The sequence below is a fragment of the Dama dama genome, chromosome 12 (genome assembly GCF_033118175.1).
Source record: "Dama dama isolate Ldn47 chromosome 12, ASM3311817v1, whole genome shotgun sequence".
Taxonomy (NCBI): Eukaryota; Metazoa; Chordata; class Mammalia; order Artiodactyla; family Cervidae; genus Dama; species Dama dama.
The window spans coordinates 2,570,244-2,584,638 of NC_083692.1; the positions used below are offsets into that span (position 1 = coordinate 2,570,244).

At 60.7% G+C, this 14,395-nt stretch overlaps 1 protein-coding gene across 1 annotated transcript; it reads right to left on the minus strand.

Moving 5' to 3' along the window:
• Positions 1-3,827: 3,827 nt before the first annotated feature.
• On the minus strand, positions 3,828-13,713 carry LOC133065892 (collagen alpha-1(I) chain-like). Its single transcript, XM_061156375.1, has 5 exons — positions 13,679-13,713; positions 7,811-7,927; positions 4,688-7,109; positions 4,202-4,267; positions 3,828-4,091 (listed from the first exon to the last, which is right to left on the minus strand). The coding sequence occupies exons 1-5, from the start codon at positions 13,711-13,713 to the stop codon at positions 3,828-3,830; spliced, it is 2,904 nt and encodes a 967-aa protein (XP_061012358.1).
• Between the last annotated feature and the right edge of the window lie 682 nt (positions 13,714-14,395).

Below are 14,395 nucleotides of genomic sequence, written 5' to 3' on the forward strand. Positions count from 1 at the left end.
AAGACTGGGTAGATGGTGCTGCTGGGAGCAAGCTCTAAGCAATGGGTGGGTCATTATTTTATCGGGTGCAGGGGACCTCTCTGTGAAGCGGGACACCGAGTGACAAGAAGTGTCCCGTCAGCGGGAAGGCCAAAGCAGGCTCCCTGTAGGGCCGGGCCTGCCCCGTTCTCTGGCGTCTCCCGTGAGAGTCCACTAGAGCGGATGCAGCGGGATTCTGACAGCAGAATTCAGCTTCCCACCACCCCACCCCGCCCTGGTCTGACCAGGGAACAAAAACCTCAGTGGCGTCTGGACGCAGAACTAGATGGAGGTTTAGTCCTAGGTGTGCAGGACTAGGGGCTACTGGGCACATGAGAGGCACCTGTACCATTTTGCTAACCAATCCATCCTGATTGTGGACTGATCCAGACTTCAACACCACCCATTTCACCAAAAAAAGCATTTCTCAAATCCACCCTCATTTTATAAATCAGAAAACTAAGACTCAGGCTAGCAAAGGGACTCTTGAAAGAGCATAACCTGTATTCCATCCAGGATCCAACTCCACGATCCATCCATGGCCTCCCTGAAGGACCCAGAGCAAAACTGGTAACATGTGTGCTGCCCTTGATAAGTGTGAATAAACCGCCCCCCCGGTTTACACTCACACCGTAGGCTGTGACTGTGTCTGCTCCCTGTGCGGTTGGAGCCAGCCTCTCTGCTGTGTGGCCAGTCGGGGGCATGCAGAGCCCCCGCAGGGTGGATTGGAGGTTTGATGGGCAGGCACCTGGGCAGCATGCCTGTCCTGATGACTCTTCACTGCTCACAGACAAACCGCATCACAAGCAGTTCTGTATCCTTCAGTCCTCACACGCCCAACTCATCCACCAACAGATGCCTACTCTGGACCAGGGAGGGCACCTGTCTAGACCTCTGCCCTGGCCCAGGGCCCCGAGACCACCTCTGTGATAAGTGAGTCACCTCTCTCTACGGGCCTCACTTTCCTCACCTGTTAAAAGCGTGAGAAGGGGTTTGAATGAACCATCTTTTGTAACTAACCGTCGCTGAGTTTAGGGGTAACTGGAGCCTCTCCCGGAGGGACTGTGGTGGAGCTGAGGGCTAGAGGACTGTTGGCATGAAGGGCCTGGCACCAAAGATGCTCGAATCTCAGTGAGGCTCAAGGAGCTTATCGCTCACGTGCTGGCTGGACCCAGCAGCTCCTTTCCAAAGAGCAGAGTCTGGAAAGAGGAAAATAACAACAGTGGGGAGAAACCTGGGAGGCGGTGCCTTGACCTAGTGATCAGGTCATCACTCGTGGTTAGTTACGTGGACAGCATGCACCCCAACAGGAGGGGAAGAGGAGGCTCTTGGTCCCGAAACCCACCACCCCAGTCATGAGAAAACATCAGAGAAGCCCAAGCTGAAGCACTTTCTACAAAATACCTGGCAATACTCTTCAAACTGTCAAAAGCATGGAAAACAAGGAAAGTCACAGAACCTGACCCAAACCAGAGTAGCCTGTGGAAACAGGAGAATATAACACGGTGTCGGTCCCAAGACAGGAGCCTGGTACAGGAAAGGAGCGTCGGTGTAACGGATCGGTGACCTCTGAATAAAATTAGAGACTGATTAATGGCAATATGGCAACGCTGGTTCCTTAGTTGTGATAAATATCCCAGGTGATATAAGGGGTTACTATTAGGGGAAACTGGGTGAGGTGTATACAAGCATGTTATCTTTGCAACTTTTTAGTAAATCTAAAACTATCCCCAAATTAAATGCTTATTTAAGGAAGAAGTGAGATCTGGGCCAACAAGCACATGGAAAGATGTTCCACATGCTTAGTCATGAGGGAAATGCAAATCAAAGTCACCGCGAGATACCACTTCACACCCACTAGGGCGTCTATAATCCAGAAGACAGACAAGAGCAAGTGTTGGCTCCAAAGTGGGGAAATTGGAGCCCTTGGGTATTGCTGGTGGGAATGTAAAACAGTGCCGCCACCTTGGAAAACAGTTTGGCAGCTTCTCTAAAAGTTAAACATAGAAATTCCTCTCTTGTGTATTTACCATAAAGGAAATATCTGTCCACACGAAGACTTGTCCATGAACGTCCAGGGCTGCTTTATTCATAATAGCCCCAAACTGGAGACAGCTCAAGTATCCATCAACAGATGAACGGAGGAAAAAATCGCAGTCCATTCCTGTAATGAGATCGTCGGGTAATAAAAAGGAATGGGCTATTGATACACACAATAACATGGGTGTATTTCAACGGAATGAGGATGAAGCCAGTCATAAAAAGAGAGCAGACTATGGGATTCCATGTACAGAAAATGCTGCAAAATGCAAGCAAGTCAGTTATAGAAAGCGGAGGCAGGGTTTCGGGAGCAGGAGGGAACCGAGAATGGGGGGGTGGGGGGAGGTGGGCTTGCAGGGAGGGTCGGGGGTCTAAAGGCTGATGGCTGTGCTCACTGTCTGAACTGTGGTGCTGGCCTCGTTGGTTTAAATGTAGATCGTATCAAACTGAAGTATTTAATTATGTGCGGCTTACTGTGCATCAGTTATACTCCCAATAAAGCTGTGGTTTTTTAATGTATGTGGGAGTATAGCTGGTCAACAATGCTGTGATAGTTTCAGGTGAGTAGGGGAGGGACTCAGCCGCACACATACATGCATCCTTCCTCCCCCAAGCTCCCCGCCCATCCAGGCTGTCGCATAACCTCCAGCAGAATTCCGTATGGTATACACCAGGTCCTTGCTGGTCGTCCGTTTTAAATACAGCGGTGTGTCCATGTCCCTCCCAAACTTCCATCCTTCCCCTCTGGCCACATAAATTTATTCTCTAAGTCTGTGAGTCTGTTTTTGCTTTGTAAATAAGTTCATTTGTATCATTCTAAGAGTTTTTTTTAATTAAAAAAAAAATGACTCACAGATGTGAAAAACAAAATCGCAGCTACCAGTGGGGAAAGCGGGGTGGGGGCAGGGGAAGGGGTAAATCGGGAGTAGGGGCAGGAGGAGGGGTAAATCGGGAGACTGGAAATGACGTGAACACACTATTCTCTTTAGTCACTAGATCAGTCCAGCTCTATTGCGACCCCGTGGACTGTACCCGCCAGGCTCCTCTGTCCATGGGATTCTCCAGGCAAGGATGCTGGAGTGGGTTGCCATTTCTCCTCCAGGGGATCTTCCCAACCCAGGGATCACACCCACGTCTCCTGCATTGCAGGCGGGTTCTTTTACGGCTGAGCCACCAGGGAAGCCCCATATGCACATCGTGACACATAAAATAGGTAACTAATAAGGACCTACTGTGTAGCACAGGGAAGCCAGTCAATACTCTGTAACGGCCTCTATGGAGAAAAATCTGAAGAATAGAGACGCATGTGTGTGTATGACGGAGTCACTGTGCTGTACCTGGAACTAACATAGCATTGTAAATCACCTATATTCCGATAAACTATTGTTTTAAAGGAACAGAAAAAAATTCTAAGCTTTTTTTTTTTTAAAGTAAAGACTGAGGATGAGGACAAGGGCCAATGGCCTCAGGCTCCTCACCTGTAACTTGGGGTGATCGTGGCCCCCGGCCCCCTGAAAACCCAGGAGGAGGAGGGATGGAGGGGACCCCCGCCCTGCCCGGAGGCCCTGGGCTCCGCACTGCGGGGACCCTCCCAGTGGAGGGGGCCATCCACTTGCTCCCTCTCTGCTCTCTTCCTGAAGAAGAAAATGCATGATGCTGCATGTACTCCGGGAATTTTTCAACACAATTGTCTAAAAATAGCCTGGGCCTCCGCAGCCCGATTCCTTTTTAGGAATGGTTTCGGGAGCCCAGCCCGGCGGGCTGCGGGCTCAGGAGGCTGCAGCTCGGGGACGGGTCCGGGGGCGGGGCTGCAGGCGGGGCCCGGGGATCCTTCCCTTGCCCAGGCCGGGCCCATCTCCTCTCCCGCCCCGGGGCCGGGCGGCCAGGAGCTCGGGACACACAGGTGGGGCCCGCAGCCCCGGTGCACCCCAGCCCCTGCTGCAGTGACGGCTTCCCCGTGACTCAGTTTCCCCGTCCAGGAAGTGCAGGGCTTTGCTGCGTACCCCACTCGCGCTAAGGCCGGGCTGTGCCCGCTGGTCCAAGGGTGTGGAAACTGCCCTTGGAAACGGTGCACACCTGCCCTCTCCTGCAGTGGAGTGGACAGGGCGGGTTCGAGAAAGCTGCACCCCAGCCAAGGACCCACCCAGCCCACGCTCCAAGCCCTGGGACCACCCCCATTCCCCGGGGGCGGGGCCTGTGCTCCCCCGGGCTGTGAGGGTCACGGATACAACGTGTGAGGACCCCAGACCAGCCCACGCTCCGCGATGGTAAATCCTCACAGCAAACCTCTGAGGTTGCTGCTCGTATCACGCCTGTCAGGGACTGAGTCGTAGCCCCCCAAGGTGGGATGGCATCAGTGAGCGAATGGGCGTGAACTCGAGCAAACCCCGGAGAGAGTGGAGGACAGGGAGGACTGCTGGGCTGCGGTCCACGGAGCCGCAAGGAGTCCGACGCCTTAGCGACCGAACAATAACAACCCCCAAATTCCTGTGCTGAAGCCCGCCCCAGAACCTGAGGGTGTGATTGCGTTTAGAGACAGGGCCTTAAAGACCGGAACCGCCATATGTGGGCGGGTGGACACGCCCAACCCGACGGGAAGGTAAGAGAGGGGATGAGGACAGCAGCCAACAGGGGGAGGACCCTGGGGACCCGGGGAGGACCCTGGGGACCCGGGGAGGACCACTGGGGACCCGGGGAGGACCCTGGGGACCTGGGGAGGACCACTGGGGACCTGGGGAGGACCCTGGGGACCCGCGGAGGACCCCTGAGGGCCCCGGGAGGACCCATGAGGGCCCGGGGAGGACCCTGGGGACCCGCGGAGGACCCTGGGGACCCGGGGAGGACCACTGGGGACCCGGGGAGGACCCTGGGGACCCGGGGAGGACCACTGGGGACCCGGGGAGGACCCTGGGGACCCGCGGAGGACCCTGGGGACCCGGGGAGGACCCTGGGGACCCGGTGAGGACCACTGGGGACCTGGGGAGGACCCCTGGGGACCCGGGGAGGACCCTGGGGACCCGCGGAGGACCCTGGGGACCCGGGGAGGACCCTGGGGACCTGGGGAGGACCCCTGGGGACCCGGTGAGGACCACTGGGGACCTGGGGAGGACCCCTGGGGACCCGGGGAGGACCCTGGGGACCCGCGGAGGACCCTGGGGACCCGGGGAGGACCCTGGGGACCCGGGGAGGACCACTGAGGACCTGGGGAGGACCCCTGGGGACCCGGGGAGGACCCTGGGGACCTAGGGAGGACCCCTGGGGACCCGGTGAGGACCACTGGGGACCTGGGGAGGACCCCTGGGGACCCGGGGAGGACCCTGGGGACCCGCGGAGGACCCTGGGGACCCGGGGAGGACCCTGGGGACCCGGGGAGGACCACTGAGGACCTGGGGAGGACCCCTGGGGACCCGGTGAGGACCACTGGGGACCTGGGGAGGACCCCTGGGGACCCGGGGAGGACCCTGGGGACCCGGGGAGGACCACTGAGGACCTGGGGAGGACCCCTGGGGACCCGGTGAGGACCACTGGGGACCTGGGGAGGACCCCTGGGGACCCGGTGAGGACCACTGGGGACCCGGGGAGGACCCTGGTGACCTGGGGAGGACCCTGGGGACCCGGGGAGGACCCTGGGGACCCGGTGAGGACCACTGGGGACCCGGGGAGGACCCCTGGGGACCCGGTGAGGACCCTGGGGACCCGGGGAGGACCACTGGGGACCTGGGGAGGACCCTGGGGACCCGGTGAGGACCACTGGGGACCTGGGGAGGACCCTGGGGACCCGGGGAGGACCACTGGGGACCTGGGGAGGACCCCTGGGGACCCGGGGAGGACCCTGGGGACCCGGTGAGGACCCTGGGGACCCGGTGAGGACCACTGAGGACCTGGGGAGGACCCCTGGGGACCCGGTGAGGACCACTGAGGACCTGGGGAGGACCCCTGGGGACCCGGTGAGGACCACTGGGGACCTGGGGAGGACCCCTGGGGACCCGCGGAGGACCCCTGAGGGCCCGGGGAGGACCCCTGGGGACCCGCGGAGGACCACTGGGGACCTGGGGAGGACCCCTGGGGACCCGCGGAGGACCCCTGAGGGCCCGGGGAGGACCCCTGGGGACCCGCGGAGGACCACTGGGGACCTGGGGAGGACCCCTGGGGACCCGCGGAGGACCACTGGGGACCTGGGGAGGACCCCTGGGGACCCGGTGAGGACCACTGGGGACCTGGGGAGGACCCCTGGGGACCCGGTGAGGACCACTGAGGACCTGGGGAGGACCCCTGGGGACCCGCGGAGGACCCCTGGGGACCTGGGGAGGACCCCTGGGGACCCGGTGAGGACCACTGGGGACCTGGGGAGGACCCCTGGGGACCCGCGGAGGACCCCTGAGGGCCCGGGGAGGACCCATGAGGACGCGCAGAGGACCCCGAAGACCTGGGGAGGACCCCTGGGGACCCGCGGAGGACCCCTGGGGACCTGGGGAGGACCCCTGGGGACCCGGTGAGGACCACTGGGGACCTGGGGAGGACCCCTGGGGACCCGCGGAGGACCCCTGAGGGCCCGGGGAGGACCCATGAGGACGCGCAGAGGACCCCGAAGACCTGGGGAGGACCCCTGGGGACCCGCGGAGGACCCCTGAGGGCCCCGGGAGGACCCATGAGGACGCGCGGAGAACCCTGAGGACCCGCGGAGGAGGCAGCCATCTGCGAGTCCCGGGACCAGCCCTGCGACACCCTGCTCTTGGACGTCCAGCCTCTGGACCTTTGAGAAAATGGAGATCTGCTGTCTAAGTCCCCGTCTGGGGTAGTCTGGTGGGTGCCCTGTTACAGGTGAAAAGACCAAGGCTTCGGAGGCGATAAGAAATGCACCCAGGCTCACGAGGCTGGTGAGCGGCTGGGGCGGGGAGCCTGACCCACACTCTGTCCCCCGGCTCTTCCCACCGAGTTCTTGGGAAGAAGGGGCATTGCCCTCTCTCCCTGCCCCCGCGAGCCCCGTGAGAAGGGGCCTGGCCTCCCATGCAGCTGCAGTCTGCCCAGGCCCCGCCCCCGTGGTGGGCGAGCTGCAGGCGGAACGCAGGGGACTGGGAGCCGCCACCTGCCTCTGGTGCTCAGCTGACTAGTGGGGTCCAGCCCAGCACCCAGTCCCCTTTCCCCGACCACCTCCCCCGACCTTCAGCCCTGCGGGCCCAGGCTCTGCCTGCACAGGCGCTCCATCCACCTGGGGCCTCCACACAGCTGCCCCGAGCCCGCCCCAGGAGCAGGGACGGCCGGTGAGCCTGGAGCTCCGCTCAAGAGGGCCAGGCTCGCGGTCTATGGGGACAGAGAGAAATGTGTGATTCGGAGCAGAGGGCTCAGCGGGAGAGCCTGGGCTCCGAGCCGGGAGGCCAGGGGAAGCGCCTTCTCCCTGCGATGCTGCGGGCAGAGCTCGCTGTGAACGGAGCTTCCTCATCTACACAGTGAGCTGCATCCCCGGCAACTAGAAGGGCTAGCGAAGGCATCCTTCCTTCCCTCCCCTCCCCTTCCCTCCCTCCCCTTCCCCCACAGCATCGAGGCTCCGGGGCCCACAGAGACACACACCAAGGCACGCACACCCCATTACACACTCCTGCTTGCACACCCAGGCATGCCCCAGGCACACACATCAGCTAAGAGCACTTAAGCACGAAGGAGGCTGGGCTGTGAGTCCCCAGCACCCAGCTCCCCGCCTCCGCTCAGCCATCAGGCCTGCTCCCTGGGGGCTGCTGTTGCCCTGGCAACCCACCCAGGCTCAGGTCCCCCATCCCCGGTGGAGGGGTGGATCTCTCTCTGAGAGGCCTGGTCCCGTCTGGTGTCACACGGAGGTCGGGAGGGCAGGGGGCTGTGTGGGGCCCGGAGGTGGCTGCAAGAAGGGGCAGTGTCAGGCTGAGGGTCCAGCCTTGACTCCCCTCCAGGAGCGTGATGCTCCCTTGGGGCACAGGTGATGGGGGCAGACTCTCAGCAGAAGCTCCAGAGGCCAAGGAGGGACGTGGCTGGGGACAGTGGAAGCCACAAGAGCTGGGTGTCTCTCGGTCACTCCCAGCAGGGACACTGCACCTGGAGGAAGCTATCCACCTGCCTCCTTCAGCCCATGGGGTTTCCTGCCGCCACCTGGCTGGGTCTCCCTGACAGACCCCTGCACTCTGCTGTCTACTCCCCTAAGGGTCCTGACCTCATCCTCACGGACCCTGGCCTGTCCCTCCTCCTGAGCAGACAAACTCCAGGTTCTGGGATTGCTCCTCCCATAACCACAGCAGACCCTTAAACTGCACTTGGATTCATAGGATTAGCATTAGTCACTCAGTCTCTTGTGACCCCACGGACTGCAGCTCCCCAGGCTCCTCGGTCCATGGGATTCTCCAGGCAAGAATACTGGAGTGGGTAATTCCCTTCTCCAGGGGATCTTCTCGACCCAGGGGTTGGACCCAGGTCTCCTGCATTGCAGGCGGGTTCTGTACCGTCTGAGCCGCCAGGCACGCCCTGACCAGGGACGACCTGCTTTAGCCTCCGCCTCTTCTGTCTTCTCCGTGGCGTCTCCACCAGCACCCTGCTGCTATGCCTGCCCGGGTCTCAATTCCGTGCCATGGCCACTGGGCGCCCACGACACGCCAGGCGCCCTGCAGAGAGAGCTCGCACCTTCCCACTGGCCCGGGGCTGGGGGAGCAGCGAAGGGAGGACTGCGTCAGCTTGTCCAGCCCCCGTCAAAGGCCGCAGACACTGGGGTCAGACGCCCCAGGTCTGAGTCCCACCGTGTACCAGACCGTCCCTTGCCATCCCAACTCACTCATCTGTAACTGGGAGGGTAATAGAGGTGCCTAAGCGGTCAGTTTGTTATAAAAACCAACTGGGATCATGTACAGAAAACTCAGGGCCTGTCAGCTACGAGGGGGCACCTGCCAAGAGCATTGCCAGCAACCGGACAAGGCGTTTGCCACCTGCCTCTGTGGAGACTGCAAACTTCAACACCCACTGAGGGGTCCAGGCTGCAGGGAGGCGCTCTGCACCCGGGGAGTGTGGTGGAGCAGGTGTTTAGACAGCTGGATGTTTGCAGGAACAGATTTCGTGATCCTTATCCTCGCATCTCCTCGTTCCTAGAGAAGCACTAAATCCCTCCATGGTGACATCAGCTCCTCATGACTGGAGGAGGAGTCCATTTACAACAACTTCTGTAAAATGAGTACTTGATTGCACTGAGCTCCCCTTTCACCTGAACCTCACATCCTGACCTTCCCCCCCGCCTCTGTGGAGCAGTCTCCCAGAGCTCTCTCAGGTGCGGCCCCCCGGCTGCAGTCCTCATTTTACCCCAAATAAAACTCAACTCTCAACTCTAACGGTGCGCATCTCTTTCAGTCAACAGCCCCATGTGCAGCTGTTTAGTTTTGGGGACTTCCTCTGAAGGGAGGGCCAGTGATGAAGACTGTGCTTCCGCCCCCGAGGGCACTGGTTCGATCCCTGCACAAGGAACTAAGATGTCAAATGCAGCCAAAATGAAAAAAAAAAGGCACCAACTACTTAGTTTGGGCAGGATGCAAGGAGGAACAGGAGCCGAGTGTTTCAGCCCCTGGGCTGCCAGAGAGCCCGCTCCAGGCCTCAGCTTCTCCAGCAAGGGGCTGACCCGGCAAGATGGAAGCACCGCCTCTGAGAGCCGGTCTCTACTCTATGCTGTCTCCCGTAGACCAGGGACGGCCTCGGGGGCTGCAGGGGACGTGGGAACAGCCAAGGCTGCCCCAGCTACTCCGCGGCGTCAGGCGGGTCACCGCTCCCAGGCCTCAGGGGGTTGTCTGGGCCATGAGGGGCACAGGCCGGTGTCCCCCCAGACACACCCGTGAGCTGCGGGAGCCACAGGGCCCTCGGAGGCCTCCTCGCTGGAGCCTCTCCACGCCAGGGGCTGGCCCCCGCTCAGCTCAGCCAGGACTGGGCTCCCACCCTTCCCTGCCACCCCCGTCCACCCCCACCCACCCCCCAAGAAGCTCCCCCAAGCTCCTGGGGAGGCCAGAGCCTCAGTGTGTGGCGGTGTTTAGCTTTGTCTGGTCAGAAGAGCAATTTCCCCTCTCCTTGGCTGTGCCTTCTTTTAATGACTGTTTGGCTTGGGGCCCAAGTTGGATCAAAGACTCCCTGGGGAGAAGACAGCAAGACAGCGCTCTTGTTGTGAGAAAACTGTGCAAGCAAGGCCTGCAGCTGCGGGGGCCAAAGGGGCCGGGTGGGCCCAGAAAGCGGGACTGCCCTGAGCTCCAGGTGTGGGGATTCTCCCACCAGAGACGCAGAAATAGGTGAGGACCAGGAGTGCAGGGAGGAGGTGGTCCCGTCAGCTGAGAGTGGGAGGGCTTCCCAGCACGTTTGCAGTGACTGCGCGACCTCTGGGCCAGAGCCTGAGGTCCTAGTGGACCCCTGACTTCAGGACAGACTGAAAGACCTGCTCCGATAAGCGGAGAGGTGCGGGCGGGGTGAGGAGCCCGGACCGTCTCTCTGAGCTGCTGCCGCCCTTCACCTGGCTCGCTGTCACACGGGGTCCCCACTCAACCCCTGGGCCGGCCCGGCTGGAAGAGGCTGGGGAGCTCCCCTCGTCTGGGGGTTTGGGCATCAAAGGAGAGGGAAGCAGGTATACCAAAGCCAGCCCGCAAAGGTGCAGGAGAGGAGGGGGGGACCGGAAACCCGCCTGCTGGTGGCAGCCTGGACCAGCCCAGGCAGCGCGGCAGCAGGTGGTAAACAGGAGCGAGGTGGCTCGTCCCCTGGGCTGTGACCGCGGCTGCCGTGGATGCTGCTTTGGAGAAGAGAGAGGCAGGCCCTGGCGCCCTGGGAGCTGGGGGCAGTCAGCGCCCAGGAGTCTGGGGGAGCCTGTGCGACTGGCCTGCGTGCACACACTCCTCCACACACATCGCTGCACATGCGCCCCTGCACAGACACCCTGCACACACACACCCTGCACACACGCCCCTGCACACACACACTCTGTACACACACCCTGCACACACACACCCTGCACACACATGCCCTGCACACACACCCTGCACACACACACCCTGCACACACATCCCTGCACACACACACTCTGTACACACACCCCTGAACACACACCCCTGTACACACACCCTTGCACACACACTGCACATACATTCTGCACACACACCCCTACAACACACCCTGCACATGCGCCCCTGTACAGATGCCCCTGCACACACCCCCTGTACACACACGCTATACACACACTGTACACACACACCACATGTGTGTGTGCAGAGTATAGCCTTCCAATGGCCTCAGGGCTGTGTGAGACCATGTAGAAAAGCAGAAAATTTGGTTCAAGTCCCAGCCTCCCCACTTCTCAGCTTGTGACTTGGCCACATCGCTTGGTCTCTGGGAGCGTCGGTCTCCCCACCTGCCAGGCGGAGCCAGAACTCTGGCCCTACCGCCGGGTCATGTTGACACCTGACACGTGAACTTCCGGTTCAGTCGGCTGTCACCATCCTCTGAGTTTAGTTACGGAAGCCAAGTCTCTTGAGGTTAGGACTGTGCCCCAGGGCTGTGCCGAGCCACAAGACCTGGACTTGAACCACATTTCAACTCTGGAGGCCACGTGTGCACATACACTTCACACATCCATCACGCATCCACACATACCCGTGTGAGTACGCCGCAGGCACACACATGCAAGTGATGACGACCACCATGCTGGGCGGTTCACACCTGCTCCCACTGAGCCAGACACACCCCACCACCTCCCTGACGTGTTTGGCTGCAAGTATCAGAACCCAGCTAAGCCACAAGCACAGTCATTCCTTAATTAACAAGAATCCTGGGCGTAGGGACTTCAGGGTGACTTGGCAGTTTGCTGAGCTCATCAAGGACCCAGGTTCTTTCCATATCTTTGCCCATCGTCCTCGGTGTTCACCTGATGCCACGTGGCTGCAGGATGGCTGCTGCACCTCTGGACACCATGCCTACACTCCAGCATGAAAAAGGAGGAAAGAGGGCCCAGGAGAGCTCTCCTTTCATGTATGGCCCTTTTATGAAGAAGCAAACGGTCTCCCAAACGTCTCCCTAACTTCCTCCCCGAAGACTTCCCCTTGTATTTCATTGCCTGGGACTGAATCAAAGGCCACCCAGAGCTTGCAAGGGAGCTCAGGAAAGGCAGAATCTGGAGAAAGGGCACCTGACCACCAGGGAGGCGGGATTCATCCCGCAGGCCTGGGTATGCTGCTGATGCGAACAAAGCCAGGATTCGGACGCGTAGGAAGCGAGGGGGAGGGTCAGTGAAAGTGTCTGGCGCTTGTACCTGCACGGCCACACGCGCCATCCGCCAGGGCCATGTGAAGACAGAGGCACAGGGGTTTGCACTCCCTGCGGAGGAGAGGAAGGGACCCCAGATCCCGAGCAGCTGTGCCCCAAAGACAGGGAGCCCGGTGAGAAGCACTTCTGCTGCAGACAGCCAGCCTGCGAGGAGCAGGAGGGGCCTCTCCCCTGGCTGTGCCCATCCCAGACCCCAGAGTCTTGGTCACAATATTCTGTGTCCCCCGAACCCAGACACCCAGATCTGCCGTGCTCAGCCTTTGTCTCTTCCTGCCATGACGTTGTTGTCCAGTCGCTCAGTTGTGTCTGATTCTTCGCGACCCCATGGGCTGCAGCACGCCAGGCCTCCCTGTCCTTCACCAACTCCCAGAGTCTACTCAAACCCATGTCCTTCGAGTCGGTGATGCCATCCAACCATCTGTCGTCCCCTTTTCCTCCTGCCTTCAATCTTTCCCAGCATCAGGGTCTTTTCCAATGAAAAATGATGCTCTTTGCATCAGGTGGCCAAAGCATTGGAGCTTCAGCATCAGTCCTTCCACTGAACACGCAGGACTGATCTCCTTTAGGATGGACTGACCATGACATACCTGATGACATTCCCACGAGGCCCCACTCACCCCCAGCCCTCACCAGGGCATCTGCCTGCCTGTGGGTGGTGGTGTCACAGGGCTGCCTGGGACCCCTTCACTCTGAAAAGCTAGGAAGCCATTTAGAAGCTCAGATACTTTCGTGTGGTCTGCTCCATGGGCCCCAGGGACCAGGCAAGACCGGGAAGCCCTGAGGCGGCAGCAAATGAAGGTCCTTACTGTGGCTGGCTGGCTGGCAGGCACCTTCTGAAAGGGAAGTCCACGGTGTGCCCTGCAGCTAACAGCCCGAGGACACGGAATCCGGCCATAGGGCTTGGTCCTCGGGGTCCAGGCTCTCCTCTCTGGGGACTGGTGACCATCCTTCCCCTGGAGTCGTGCCTTTGCTCTGATTTTATCTGAAAGCCTCCCCCTCGGGGTTTTGCCGACACCTGTGAGCCCTGTGAGCTCTTGTCCAGGTCCTGGGGTCTGCGAAGGGGTCCCTCCTAAGGGACGATTTGTGTTGCCAAGTGCACACGATTTGGGGTCCCTGAACCTGCAAATGCTCCGGCAGCTCCAGCCAGGCAGCCGTCACGAGTTTCCTTCCTTTGATGCCCTGTGTGCCCTGCTGGCCACCCGCCTGCCTAGAACGGCTTCTCGCCTCGTGTTTGGCCCTGCTGCAGCAGCTGTGCTTGTCCTAAGCACGGGCAGAGGGAGGTGATCTTCCCTTCCAGATCGTAGTCTGAGAAGGTCGAACCTCTCACCTGTGCTTCTCGCTGCCCCAGGATGCTGGCCTCATGACCCCCACCCCCACCCCACCTGGGGTCCTGCACCCCGCGGTGCCCCACCCAGTCCCCTCCTGGCCATCCCCGCCTGCAGGTCTAGAGGCACAGCACCGACAGCACCCTTCCTGGCGAGCCGTCCTGAGAATTTAACTCGTCGTAAATACTTTGGATGTTAAGGATACGCATGGCATCCGGTGGTCCCGCCTTCTGAGAGAGCAGGTGCCGGGAAGATGCGAGTGAAGGATGCGAGCAGGATGCGGCTGGAGGATGGGCGCGAAGGACGAGGGTGAAGGATGAGGGAGAAGGATGCGAGTGGAGGATGTGAGTGGAGGATGGGCGCGAAGGATGCGTGTGCAGACCCAAGGAGAGGGAGTCACTCCCACGCGGGCTGTGTCCCCGGAGGTCAGCTTCCCGGTGTGCGGGTGGGGGGTGGGGGAGCAGTGTCTGAAATGGTTATTGAAGCTTGTTTCTCTCCAAGGATTTGTTTCTTTTCATCATGGTGACATGGAGACCAGAGCTGGGGGAGGTGGGAGGACGCAGTGGGCTTTCAGCATCCTGGGCTGGGCAGGCATGGGCACTGCCCGGGGGGCGGGGGTCCGGGGCGGGCGGGGTTCCAGGGGGGCGGGGCCTGCCTGCCCATCTCTCTGTTGCTCCTGCTCCCCCACCCGGCTCCCCGCCCCGCAGTGGGGAGGGGAG